This window comes from Spermophilus citellus (assembly GCF_964194105.1).
Source record: "Spermophilus citellus genome assembly, chromosome: 15".
NCBI classification, from domain to species: domain Eukaryota; kingdom Metazoa; phylum Chordata; class Mammalia; order Rodentia; family Sciuridae; genus Spermophilus; species Spermophilus citellus.
In genome coordinates, this window is record NC_138195.1 from 75559713 (window position 1) to 75574936 (window position 15224).

At 38.2% G+C, this 15224-nt stretch overlaps 1 protein-coding gene across 5 annotated transcripts in view; it reads right to left on the reverse strand.

Moving 5' to 3' along the window:
* SORCS1 (sortilin related VPS10 domain containing receptor 1) overlaps window positions 1–15224 on the reverse strand; it is a gene marked incomplete at its 3' end in the record, with an annotated part of 491305 nt that overhangs the window by 59940 nt on the left and 416141 nt on the right. For all 5 annotated transcript variants that reach the window (XM_081268499.1, XM_081268498.1, XM_081268500.1 and 2 more), the window contains exon 18: window positions 4539–4710. In XM_081268499.1, coding sequence (XP_081124625.1) covers window positions 4539–4710 — 172 coding nt within the window. The remainder of the gene's footprint in view (window positions 1–4538; window positions 4711–15224) is intronic.

A 15224-nucleotide genomic window follows, 5' to 3' on the forward strand; every position in this document is an offset into this window, starting at 1 on the left:
ATGATATTCATAGTTTATTTGAGAATGTCAAAAATATTATTATAATGTGATGCAATAAATTTGGTTTTTTGTTCTGTACTTTTTAGTCATTTATGCTTCATATGGATGGATTTTTACATAGTGTTCAATACAGCAGTTAACTAAAAAACATTATTCCCACTTACATCTAAAGTAAGTCTGCTTGTGAATGGAAAGTATGACATAAAATTGGTGCTTAGAAATATATATATTGAAGAACAAATAAATAGATATACATCTAACTATTGTTTCCCTAGCCTTATGGTGCTTCAGTTAATAGGCAGAGGAGATGGAAACTATGTGGAGGGGTTTGGATGTAAGTAATTGAGAACAAAAAAGAGGGCTTCATCAGCCCGTACACCCCCCAAGCCCAAGAGGGACCACAAGACTAGAGGAGAAAGTTGAACAATGAAACAGAGACACAGGCTTCAGTGCACAAATGAAAACAAAACAAAACAAAACAAATATCCCTCTAGGGAAGGGGAGTCTTTCATCCACTTCTGCATTAATCACAACCATGATGTCACATCAGAAGGTAGCAGGGACCTCTGGATCCCTTTGGCACTGGAAAGACTTGCAATTTTTCAGGTATCAGAGGAATGACATTAAATATTCCTATTGTTATAACACTTGGCCCTAGATACTGGGCATGAGTGAGACACTATTTCCAAAGTAAATTAGGTGCATCAAGTTCAAGTGAGAAGTGAATGCTCAAGAGATTTCTGAGGAGGATTTAGAAACAACATGTGCTGTCAGTTATGGGGGGAATTTTTAAAGTTGTTTTAGTGGGATTTAATTTTTATTAAATAATTACATTGTAATTCATACCTAAGCCACAGGAGAAATGTGATTTACTATACATGGATTCTAAACTCCTTCGGTACTGCATTCATAGCCTATGATTTTCAATACTCTTTAGAATAAATTCAACAATGTCAGATATAAGTAGGCATTCATGAAAGGCATAGTTTTGCAAAGAGGGAGAAACCCAAGAGAGGATTTAGTATCTCTCTTTGCTGAAATGTTTTTCAATAAACTGATCTGGAAGTATAAATCATCTCAGAAAAGGAGGAAAATATTGGTAGATTTGCCAACTAGTATCTGACAATACAGGAGCACCTGTAGGCCAAACTGGCTTGGGCAGAGATGGTGCTGGTTTTCCTTTCTACTTCTTTATCTTTGTTACTATCTTCCCCCAGCCAAGGGTTTCTATGGAGGCACAGAAACTACAGGAAGTTCTTGCCCAGAAAATGTTTCTTTCTATCATAGAGAAGCTATAGAAAGATAAGATGCTACAAGCTTGAACTTGACTCCTGAGTCTACTACTTAGTACGTGTATGATCTCAGCTAAGTTACTTTGCTTTTTGTGCCTCAGCTACATCATCTATAAATGGCAAATATGACACCACCTATTTACATAGAGCATTGTGAGATCTAAATGAGATAATCCAAGTGATGCACTTGCAAACTAGAACTGATAGTGCTCAATAAATGTACATCCAAATTGTCATTTAATTGTGCCAAAGTTCAGTGTTCCCTGGATACACAGAGACCTTTACTCTTCCTTGTTCATTACATTTATCACACATGCCTATGTGCATAATCAAGAGAGCAATAAACTGTTGAGTCAGTTGTTTCTGCAAGAGTCTGTGAAGAATAAGCACAGAATCGCATATTCAAATGTGTGATCTCCAGGGCCTCCTGATGGGAGTCAGTTGTCTTGGCTTCCATGTCTGCACAGGAGATAAGAGCATCCAGGGGCCATGTCTGACAGCAGAAGGCAGCAGACTTCATCCCTGCCAATGTAGCTTCACCCACTCAAGTGGAATGAATTGACTTAATATTTTTTTCCCTTCCTGAGAGCAGAAGGCATGAATTCACACATCTCAGTACCAGGTCACCCAGTCTGTTCCCATTTTCCCATGTCAGGCAGCCCAATGTAAAATGCCTGATGATCATTGTTATTTGGAAAGCTAGATGGAACTGAAACAAGGCCATGCCCCTCAAGTGTGTTCTCATTTGTGCAAAGGTCTGAGATGACCAGGAGCAAAAGGTCTTACTACAGAGAGTGCTCTACTATGTTCTAAGAAACAGAGCAACAGAATAAGCATCTACTACTTCAAAAGATATACCTTTTGGGGAATCATAATCAGGTTCTATGTGTCTCTGGGAAATGTACAATGCAGGTAAACAGAGTAGAGGGTTGCTCTAGGAAATGAATTATTCCTTAAGAATCCAACAGAGATTTTTTTCCCCCACAAAGATCTAAAGACAAAGTACTATATTTTGTTTGATTTTATATAGTATTTGTTAATGTGCTCTAAACCATAGATTCTTTATGCCCAGCAGGTTGTTTCCTTTAAAAAAAAATCTTTGTCAAACTCAAGGTCATGAAGATACTCTTGTTTCCTTTTAGAAAGTTTGGTTTTATCTTTCAAAATTAGATTGACAGTCCAGTGAGAATTATTTCTCGTATTATGGGAAGACATAGATAGTCAATGGCCTCAATATCCCATGTAGATATTCAATGTTGCAGCACCATTATTGAAAAGATTATGATTTGTTTATTGATATTTATGTATTTGTTACTGAAAAAAAATATATATATATACATACTCTGTAAGTACACATACTCATATATATTCATTTCATTAGATTATACATAAACATATATTTTTATATACCTCTGTTTCTTGACTCTGTTCCATTTCTTGACTCTAAGAACATTCTTAGCCACTGTTTCTTCAGAAATGATGCTTGCTCCTTATGTCCCTCTTTGCTAGTCCTATAATTCCATCTGTGTTAGACCTACCTATCATTTCATCATTTTCTACCATTTTTTTTAGTTGTATATGGACATAGTACTTTATTTTATTTATTTATTTATGTGGTGCTGAGCATCAAATCCAGTGCCTCACTCAGGCTAACCAAGTGCTCTACTACTCATTTCCTTTATTTCTTATCTTTTTATTATTATTATTATTATTATTATTATTATTATTATTATTATTATTATTATTATATTATTCCTTTTTAGCCAACACTTTCTGTCTGGTCTTATTTAGGAATCTGAAATCCAAGCCTATTATACAGTATAATATATCAATTGACAAAGTTCTTGAAGAGAAATATAAGATAAAATATTATACTAATCCCATCAAATCCCTCATCTCTGGACAAGAGAACTTAGTTTCCCAGTCTTCTTGATTTGGTTTGCTGTAGGCTAATCTGTCATAGCCTCAGGCAGAAGTCCCCACAGAATTTATTTATGTGAAATACAAACAATTCCAATTGACCTAAATTAACTTGTATAATTCTAGTTCCAACTACAGGATTTGGGGGAAATCTCAGTATTTAGAATATTGGTCTTGAAAGGCACTCATTTAGGAGTATTAGGAAAAGAATATTAGATTAAAGCACTGGTTTTTAAGTAGCCCTTGGACCAGAAGGAAAGCATTATCCAAGCCACAGTTTCAAACTCAATATTCATTTATCCCATAGGAACAAAAATACAAATAATTTTGATGTAACCTAACAAAGCAATCCTAATTACTTCACCTTTTTCTTTCACGTCATGCCCCAGAACCTATGATTTTGTTCTCTCCTTATTTGTCCTCTCCCAAAAACACTGACATTGTTTTTGTTTGTTTTCCTCCAAGCACAAGGCATAACCTGTGAACTTGCTCTAAAAAGGAATTCTTAGGCTCCATGCCAACTCTCCAAATGAAAATCTTTAGGGATGTGACCAAAACACAGCATTTGAACATGCTCTCCAGGGGAGTCCATGCATGTCAAAGACCTGAAGCCAAGAGCCGCCGTCAGAAGAGGAAGGCAATGGTATATATTTAATATTGACTTTTAAAATCCCTTTTTATTTGCTTGGCCCAGTACAGTGCTGGGCACATTTCAGCTTCCCCTAAAATATGGTTGAAGGTAGGACTGCCTGGTGTAATAACTGAAAAAATGTAATGAAAGTACTTGTCCTGGGAGGCCTTCTTCTTCATTTACAAGAAGACAAAAATCCTGTGTGCATTCTAAACCTCATAGGAGAACCTTCATCTTATCTGCTGTCTATGTAGTCCGAAATTTCAGACAACCATAGTTTGGCAAACAATAACTGATGCTCATAATGATAGCCCTCAGGTGCTACCAAAATACAAGCTCTCAACTGTCAAAGATATTAGACTTGGTGATGTTTAGAGTGGCCTTCGTGATGTATATTTGGCCAGCTTGTTCCCTTTGAAAAAAAATTAAAAAGTCAAGAAGTGAGGCTGAGAGGGCAAAAGCATTAGCATCTTTTAGGTCGGTGAGTATATGTGTGGGTTAAATTACTCTGGGAATACTGTTTATGTATCCTGAGAATATATTTTGCTGAAAGTACCAATAAAGCAAAGTTAAAAGACCAAGAAACCACTGCATCAAAAATGAGAAGGTTAAAAAAGAAACGCAAAGGGAACTATGCTTTGTTAGAACAAAATCACCAGCTCTAGAAGGTGAGAGGGAAACAGGAATCAGCCTACCTCTTCCAGCTGCACCATGAGAGTGACATTGTGCCCCTGTTCTGCAGTTAGCTTTCCATCTGCAGTGACGATCCGGAGGCCACGAGGGGCCTTCCCCGGACACTTCTGTGGTTTGGCTGTGTACTGTTCTCGCACGCCATCAGTGCAGTTATTGGAAACCACCTTTCTATACCTAAAAGGAGAAAAGCTCAAATTGTCAACTAGCTCTTTACAAAGAAGATCACTCCCATGATTTTACTACACTGAGCTGCTTGGCCCTGAGGATCATCAGGGACATCATCCACCTACCTTCCTTGTTACTCTGAGCATTAGGGCTGATTCATATCTAGCTTCCAATAGAGATAATAGAGAGAAATAATTGGAGCAACAAATTGTTACCTATTATTTGCATCTTAATCGACTTCTTTGATTCATTGAATCAACTGATGAATCACTTCTTCATTTTGGAACTGTAGGAAATGCACACAGTGGAAGACACTGTCCCTACACTAAGTCAAAAATCAGGATGAAGAGACATAAATCGATAATTAAGGAGATCATTTAAAGAACATATAATTAAGGACCAGAATGAATAATACAGTCCTGGGCATGTGTTCTAAGATCCCCATTGATGCCTGAACTATGAATAGTAACAAACCTGATAAATACAAGCTTTTCCCTATACACATATGTCTATTAGAAAGTGTGATTTACAAATTAGATACAATAAGAGATTAACAACAATAACAATAAAAGAGAACAATTTCAATAATAGACTATAATAACATTGGTGTGAATGTGGTCTCTCTCTGTCTCCCTCTCTTTCTCCCAATATCTTACTGAACTCCCAGTATCTTCCTATGATGATGGGAGGTGAACAATGGCTACATGATGAGACACTGTTAACTGAACGACAAAGGCATTGTGATTTAGAGTTAGGCATGGATTCACCTTACTGCTCAGAATGAGACACAGTTGAAAACTAATAAAACATGTATTTCTGGAATTTTCCATTTAATATTTTTTGGCTGCAGTTGACCATGGGTACCTGAAACTGTGGATAAAGGGGGACTACTTCATAGATGGCAAGGGAACTTACAATTCAGAGAAAGGATGCTACAATAATGGCATAGTACAGAAAAAGCTGGCTAAATTTGGTAATTTCTAATCATTCCTTGAGAAGGCATACTGATTGAACTATTGAAACCTTACACCAAGGAGGCTTCAGTTTTTGCATTCTGAGTAAATCCTTCAAACTTTTGCTTATTCTCATTTTAGCTCTAATAAAAGAATAAATGAATTATCTTACAAATATGTCCCTTTCAATTTATTAGAAATTTATCAGCTTCATGGTAAATAAGAATCTGTATATTCAGGATGACCAACCTTTAAGAACTTTGAGGTTCAGTACTACTAATTCATCTTTTTTCCCCCCCGAGGGGCTCAGCAACCCCTGTAGTTATATTTGATCTCTCAAATTCACTTTTCCAGAGTTAGTAGCAGAACATAAATTGGAAGAAATCAAAATATACTAGACCAAGGTTGGTAAACTTTTAAGAGGCCAGCTAATAAGCCTTTTGCTTTGTAGGCTATGTAGTCTTTGTCACTACTACTCAGCTTGGTGACTATACCATGAAAAGTTCACACAGTACATAAAAGAATGGGTAAAACTAGGTTCCAGGAAAACTTGACAACACTGGCAATAGATTGGATCTATCTGAGCTGCAGGCAGTTTTCCAATTCATCTACATCTAGCCAATGTCCTTCCCTCTGTTCCTGAATCTCAGAATTGACAAGCTAAAAGCAGGGTTAAATAATCAATGAGAAATTTGCAAAAGCACTTTGGACATTATGGATCAGCACAAGGTCAACCATTAATACTTAACTCATGTCGTGGGGTAGGTACAAGAATTCCATGAATTTATGTACCCAGATTGCTAAAAACTGCCCTATCACTTAGCAAGTACTTGTGAAATGTTTTCAACTATTTTCAGTTAGTATTATTATTTCTCTTCCCTGTTCACAAGCTTCATGGTTTCCAAATGCCCTCCAGATAAACTGCGAATCCTGTAATTCTTCACAGAAGCCCTCTACAAGATGATTTTATTCTACTTTTTCTGAAGTTTCTCCCCAGCCAGCTCACTCTGCTCCATCCAAATCTCTTTCTAATCTTCTTGAAACCACTTATTTATTTATTTATTTATTTATTTATTTATTTTTTTAGTTTTTTCAGCGGACACAACATCTTTGTCTGTATGTGGTGCTGAGGATCGAACCCGGGCAGCACGCATGCCAGGCCAGCGCGCTACCGCTTGAGCCACATCCCCAGCCCCTTGAAACCACTTCTTTTCTTCTGCTCCTTCTGCTTCTGTGTCCTCTTGCATGGCCAATTTGGATTATTTATCCCTATAACACATCCTTTCTTTACTATTACCCTGCATTGCCTCTTTACAGTAGTAAGATTGACCCACATCTACACTACTAAAGAGGTCTTCATGATTCATGTAATAGAAATTATTTGAATTGCATGACTTCACAAGATTCCTGAGAAATGTATAAACTTTAAACCTCCTTGAGGGTCTCCTTGTGCTCAAATAAGCAGAGCTGAGAATCTAGCTCACTGGCATGACTGTAACAGTTTACATGTTGACATACCAGCATAGCATCAGTTATTACTGCTGCCCCAAACACTCACCCCTCACCCATCAAATGAGCCGTGCTGATCTCTATCCTGGGAGTCCTTGCTTCTCCTCATAATCCATCAACTAAGGAGTTAACACCTAGCTGAATGGGCAGCCTCCAAATTCCAGCTCCAGCACTTAGATCACTGCCCATTCTGCTGGGTCACTGTCATGCCTGAGCAATTTGAACATCAGCCTAGAAAAGAAATTCCTTTTTATGTTTTTATGAGTGTAAACTGATTAAGAGAGAATATAGGGCAGGTGGGAGAGGAAAGAGGGGGGAAAAAAAAACTCCCATGGTGCATACGTTGGAGAATGAAAACATTTTGGTAACAGCAATGGTAGCAAGAAAATGACCAGCAAAACCCTCCGGAATAATCATGGCATCTCAGGGAGTTTAACTGTGCATTAGAAACTGCCTGCTGGTTTCAGAGGGGTGGCAGTGTGCAAAATAAAGGCAGGTTATGTTTTTTAATTGCATAGCATCAAACACACCTGTGGCTCCATCTTGGCGAGCAGCACCAGAAGCACTGGCCCACCACTGCTACTGGCATCATGAGGTGCAGAGTATTTCTTTTGTTTGTCACCCGTTCTGACCAATCATTACCTCAGGTTCTACTAAATCCTGCAGCAACAGGAGCTCTGCTTCAACCCAAAGCACGAATCTATCCTCCTGGGATTCTGCCACAGAGAAGGCTGTTGGTGATTTTTTTTTTTTAAATGCTCATTAAGAACCATTCTGAAACCATTTTATTTCTTGGATGAAAATGGCATTACATTAGCCCTACCAGACCTGTCCCTGAAATTTAGAAGAAAATTGTGCAGAAATACAGAGTAAATTTACTCAAGTAAGCACACACCTGCTTTTTGCATTACAGAATGGTTCTATTTTCATCCCAGCAGCTGTCCCTGTGTCTGAGTTACATAAATGAATAATGCATTTAATATGTTATTAAATGGAGCTGCTACCTCCGTAATAACAAGGCAACTTGTGATTATGTTGGACCTGAGCTCTGGATATTACTGAGATGCATTTAGTTGGTAAAGCATTCTTCAATCTGCCAAGGAGAAAAGTGCTTTGTAATGGCAAGGGAGTCTTTGTACAATTACTGAAAAGGAAATATTCTGCAAATGTGCCTTTGATATTACCTACAGCTCATCAGTGGAGACTGCCTTATTACTCCAACACCCCCAGTTTCAGCCATTCTCCTCCTTCCTATCTTGATATGACTCTGTTACCTCTTCCTTTTTACCCATACTTTCTTTCATTTTGCTTCTGTGCTGCCTGGACAATTTTTTTAAAAAAAGATGAAGGCCATATTTTCTTCTTTGTGAGGCTAAACCTGGAAAGAAGCATTGAGTCTTCATACTCCAGATTTTTCTATTCAGCCTTTTTTTTCCCTCTTGTGAATTTGAGGTGGTGTGGTCGGACTATATGTATTTATAACTATTCACTTATTAAGGTAAGAGTATTGTGTAAGCTCAGCAGATCTCAAATCTAATAATAACTGCATATTTATGGAGTACAATGTAATCGATATAGACATTGTAGAAAGATTCAATCAAGGTAACAAACATATACATCAAGTTATTTTTTTGTGGTGCAAACATTAAAAATCTATCTTTTTGGAAAATCTTAAATGCACAATATGTTGTTATTAACTGTGGTCCCGTGCAGATCACTAAAACTCATTTGTCCAGTCTAACTACAACTTGTATGCTTTAAAGGACATCTCCCTTTTCACTATCATCTACCCACTATGATAAACACCTTTCTCTTCTGATTCTATGGCAGCAATTTTTTAAGATTCCACATGTAAGTGAGATCCTGTGGTGTTTGTCTTCCTGTGCCTGGATTATTTCACTTGGCAGCATGTCTGCTAGTTCCATTCATGTTGTTGGAAATGACTGAGGGTCATTCTGTTTAAAGACTTCTTAGTAGTCCACTGTGTATACCACATTTCCCTTATTCATTCATCTACTAATGGACACCTATTTGGCTTCCATGTTTTGCCCACTGGAGTAACGTTGCAATGAATACGAGAGTACACTTATCTCTTTGACATTCCATAAGATGCAGAAATCTCACTTCTATCTGACCCTTTGAATCACTTGAGGGCATTTTATACATTTATGATGCCTAGGACCTTCCCCTAGGAATTTGAGTTTAATTGGGAACTTTGGACATCAGTTTGTTTTGTTTTCACTTTAAGTCCCCTGTTGATTCTAGCTTGCAACCAGGATTAAATGCCAGTACCCTGGAGGTTAAAACTAGTGTTGTGGAACCAAATTGTCAATTGTTTTTCATTCTATGTGGGATGCTCTTTCCTCCTCTTACACTTTGACTCATGCTTTAAAAAATAAGCCGAAAAATCAGGCTTTGATGTAAAGATGCATCTTCCTTTTTTTTCATAGGAATTAGAACATGTAATGACCGAGGTAAACTGGAACTCTAGTTCTTGCTGTACCCAGATGGATATTATTGCCACTGAGCAATGGTTTCCCATATTAGCACTCACAATGAGAAAATAATAAAATAGTTTCATTTTGTGGATTGGACTATGTGCTTTGGTTTCAAGGGAAAACTCTGCTTTGTTCTAATGATACTGGAGTTAATGAAGTAGGAAATACAGCAAGCCTTAGGGACACAGAAGGGGGTTGGGTCTGGGTACAGTGTGTGGCTAAGACTTAAAATATTCCTAGACCCACTACTCTTAACAATGCATGTAATGAGGAAACAGCAACATGTATGTGTTCATGTGCGTAAACTGAAAGAGCTATATACCTACAGACCTCTGACAGCAGTAGTAGGCTGTCAGCAATGGAATAGAGATAGGTTCTTCTACCACTTTACTGAGAGAAACTGCCCCCAGGAAAGCAGTGGTGGAGGAGTCCAGGTCTCCTCATCTTCAGTGAAAAGGGACTGTGCCAGACATCCAAGCTGACAGGCCTTACTGGTGGCCGGCTATATGTATCCATTGTGTGTAGGTATATGCAGCTCAACAATGCTTTAATTGGAATCCAGGTGATAAAGCATGCTCAGTGATAGGAATGTGCCCATGAATCAACAATCATCCTATGCAACAACCCTAATAGCAACATTTAGAAAGTCCATGGCCTACTAGGGAGGTCTTCCAAGTTCTTTACCTGAAGGCAAAACCACTCTCTGAACTTTTCCCTTAAACCAAGTAGGCAGACCTAGGGATAAGGGTCTGGAATGAGACAGAAGACCAAGTGAATGGAATAAAGTGGCTCTTGCATTAAGCAAGATGAAAGCACAAGTTATTTAATTTGAATAGTAAATGGAATGGGACTTCATTTTGAACACAAGCTTGATAAAATGGGGCATGTGGCCACACTTGACTAAATGGCTTAATATAAAGAATCATGAAAACTGGCTCATAGGATCCACAATCTGAGTCAATTCATTGTCAAACTGAATTATAGAAACATGTTTCTTTTTTTTGAACACCTGCAGTTCAAAGAATCCTACTATTGAATCATTTCAGTTGATCAAGGAAATTTCAGAGTTTGAAGGCATCTCAAAGATCATCTAATCCCCTTGTTTTGCACATCAGGAAAAGGAGATAGCTTAAAGAATTGCACAAGGTCAGACAGAAAATGATTAGGAGTCCAGGGACTCTGGGCTAATTTGCTGTTCTTGTGCCGCTTTGCCAGAGCACCTGGGTGAGAAACACAATGCAATCGATATGGGTAGGAACAACCATAAGAGGAAGTGGGTGTTCATGACTGTAATTCGAATCTTCTTCATTTCCCAATCCCTATGACTTCCATGTAAAGATGGGAAACCTCAGCTAAGAAGCATACTCTGAGGCGTCAACTTCGTATCAACAAGCAATTATTGTGTGTTCGCATTGAGACTGCAGAGTTCTTGGCTAGAAAACAGCTACACAGTCCCCTGCAGTGATCAGTCTGTAAATAATGCAAGTGATTTCCTTTCTGTGGACTTTAAACACATGCACCACTTTTAGGGCCAATTATTTTCCTTGATGCACACTGACAAATTTCATTGAACAGAGATCAGACAGAACATCAAAATCCCCACAGGGCACCTGGAATAGAGTCACATGGGAAGAGATCACAGCTCACGATGTCCCTGGAAATAGCAAATTCAAGGGAATGGTACGTTAGATAGGGGTTCAGTGTTTCTATGGCTGATGCAGAGAGGAATATGTTTATAAAAGCCTATTTTAAAACATTCAAAATGTATGTTACTAGTATGGAAATTGTTATTTTTCATAGAATTTAAGTCTGTATTTTTTTTCTTGGACTCACTAAATATTTTATATAGCGACAGAAATTAAACTATCATTTTAAAATTGTGCTTCATGAGTAAATATCCCCATTATATATTGATAAACTAACCCTGAGAAATAGTAAGAGTTGTCTTTGAACATTCTTCCATGAGGAATTAATGGCTCCTATAAAGAAATTCCACAGACAGAAATTTCTACATGCACTTTAAAAAAAAAAATACATCTAGAAATAACTGCAACTTAATAGCAAGAAGAAATCTGTCCCTTGAGAAGATTATCTTGTTTTCTTAGAGCAAACCAATCCAGTGCCACTTTATTTGATATTTACAGAATCTTTTTACTACTGGCATGAAACAAGCAATGTCCTAGTTAATTTAGCAACTTAAATTTGCAGTGTGTTCCTTGATTCCAACACACTATAAACAAAATTTAACCATATGTAGGTATAACTCAGTGAGGTTGTGCTTGTGTATGTGCAAACTGAGATAATTATAGATACTGGTGGAGAAAAAAGGGGAATGATTTTGAGGTTATTTCAGCATTTACATGCAACAGAATATGAAATTAATATGGTTGTCATTTTGTTTGAGCAAAAGAAGCATGTTTAGCAGTCAGGTAAATGAGTTTTCTGGTCAAAATGGCATGGAAGATAGACATGTGTTTTGGTGTACCACAGTTCTATCACTTTCTAATTATGTGACTTTAGGTGCCTATGGGGGTACTTCTTTTTGTTTTATAGACAGCACAGCAGAGGTTTAGATGAAAAATGTCCCAGATATCAGCATTGCAGTGACAACCAGGCATCAAATACATGTCTGGGCTACAGATTCACAATAAAAGAAAGTTCCCTACCTCTCTCTTTTTCTCTACTCTAGAGAAACCCTTAGATGATAGCAATTGATGGTATTTGTATTTTGTAATACATGTGCCCAGCATTCTGCTACATGCTTTCTATATGGTATCACAGTTATTCACACTTGAAGGCAAATAGCAAAATGTAATAGGTTAAGAAACTAAGGCTCAAAGAAACTAAATCACTCACGAAAGATAACAGTCAATGGTAGCTTTGGCTGGAAAACCCTCCATCATTTCATTCAAAAATCTTTCTCTTTTACACCGTATGAAATATCCTTAATTATATTTCACTTTCCATCCAAGCAGGCAAACCCCTTACTTTTCATCTGGATGTGAAATGGTTTGTGGACGTTTTAAGGGGCCAGAGGTGAACCAGGCAGGTAGCTGACAGTGGAAGGCAGCAGGGCTTTGCTGACTCACTGCTCCAGGCGTGGACATTAGAAACCCTGATACCAGTGGACCAGGAGTCAGGATGGCGGCCCCCTGGAGGCACATTCTGCGCTTACTCACTTCTTTTTTAAACCATCTTTTCTAAGTTTTAGCCAAGAACTGAAACAGAAATTGTCCAAACGTTCACTTCTATACAGTGAAGCTGATTAACATTTTGGCATCTCCTAGAAAACTGCCTTTCTAGCCAGGTGTGGTGGTGCATACCTGATATCCCAGCAGCCTGGGATGTTGAGGCAGGAGGATCAAGTGCTCAAAGCCAGTCTCAGCAAAAGCAAGGTGTTAAGCAATTCAGTGAGACCCTGTCTCTAACTAAAATACAAAATAACCTATTACATTTTGCTATTTGGGATGTGGCTCAGTGGCTGAGAGCCCCTGAGTTCAATCACTGGTACCCCTTGCCCCTGGCAAAAACAAAAAACAAACAAAAAACAGCCTTTCTGTTGGCATATTAATAACATATGCAGGAATTTTTCCACCTTGGTGAAACCTGAGAACACTGCTCTATACACACAGTAGTAAGCTGATTCTGAAATCAACCCTAACCATTTATACATTGAGTCATTTAAAACTAAATAAAAAGTAGGAAGGTCTTCCTGCTTGCTTCCAACTAAGCTTTCAAAATGGTGGTGCTGGGAGGTCTGCTTTCTGCCCTGGACTGACAAGGTGACCTTTAGACCCACTCAGTTCAAGTTTTTACTACATTTCTGCTCCAGAAGCTATTCTGGGAGGTTCAGCCCTGGAGTAACCTGCAGGCAGGCACTAACTGCAGGCCAAGCCACAGCTGGGATTCTTCTGCACTTCACCCCAGTCCTGAGGTTATCCTACACTGACTGAGCACAAGCTTCTCAAGGACAGGTTAAAACAGTCATTGGACAGACTCAGGGGGCACAGTGGCTCCTTACTTCTATAGCTTCCAGGCACTGGTGTCAGAGCCTTGAGAAGATTACCAGTGTGGCCCTGTCACCAGTCATGTCTTGTTCTTTGTGCCAGAAATGACCCTGTTTACCTGATTCATCTAGGAAAAGCTTACTTGAGCTTCCCCTCATCTTACCCTTACTGAATCCACTGGCATTTGCCTTCTAAAGAGGGAGGAAGTTAATTCAAATTCCTACCTTGTGGGACTCACAGGCAACAGGTGGGCAGGAGGCTCCTGTTTAAAACCCTGTGAGGGAACTATCTGGCACCGCCTGATACTCAGGTCCAGTTGGCTGAGTGGAATTTGCTTTATAATCTAGCAGAAACACCTCCATTGCCAAGAGATTTAATTAGCTTTGTGTGTTTTTAATAACAAGTAATATGGTATTGGAATGTTAATTGTAGCCTTGTTTATAGTGGCAAAAAAAAAAAAAACAACCACCAACCCAAATGTTCATGAAAGGGAACAATTAAATAATTCTATAACACTTAATACCATGGAATAAAAAGAAATGAGATGGAAAGTAGCCTTCTATATTCTGACTTGGAAAGATGTTTAAAATATGTTTTTAACTTAAAAAGGGAAATAGAATATCTATCACATAAAAACAGCAAATCACACAGAAACAGCCTTCCAAATTAATTTTATGTACTTTCTCTTGGCATAGTTATTCACTGGCAAATGCTAAAAAAAGTGTTTGGAAGCATGAATACCAAATAAATAGTTGTGGGAATGGGGCTAGGATTGGGTAATGATACAAACAGATTTTTAACACCTAAAACATATCTATCTATACAATTCTTTTGTAATTAAATGTTTTTAATAGAAAGGTAGCAGCATTGTAGTGACTACAATATTACATGCTAAATCTGTGCTTATGAAATATTGCTGAATCAACATACAGCCAAAGGACATCTGAGGCGATATGCTGCACTGACATTAGGAAAGACAGAGAGTTATTTTTTAGTTTCACCTACCTTTTTCCACTTCACAACTCTAGAGCTGGCTACAAACACTGCACATGGGAATTTGATGTTGTGAGGTCTTTAAGATGACTCAGGCCCTTGTGCCAACTGAAGGTCTCCCAGTTCCCCATGCAAAATGAGTGACTCACTCGATATACTGATTAGTGAGTTTACTACTGACAGCTCTCCCTCCGACTGTCCCCTACAGGACCCTAATCCAGTGGTTACTCTTCCACCTATGAGCACCATTCTTAGAAGTGCAGGTCATACCTAGAACTTATCACATGTTCTTTTTCACATAAGCTCTTAGGCTGATGCTGATGCTTTTGTGCAAAATGTTTGAATGGAATGTACAAACTCAGTGGATAGCAACCTAATAAAAATCACCTGGGGTCAGAAGCTATCATTAATGCTCATTGATATGAACATCATCCTGAGGGTGCAGGTTGTACTGTAGGAGACTGTGCTCTGATTTTGACTATTGAACATAAACAATTGCATTGATACACATTTATGTAACCTGGACACTTATCACCAAATCAACTGAAACTGTAATTTTTCAA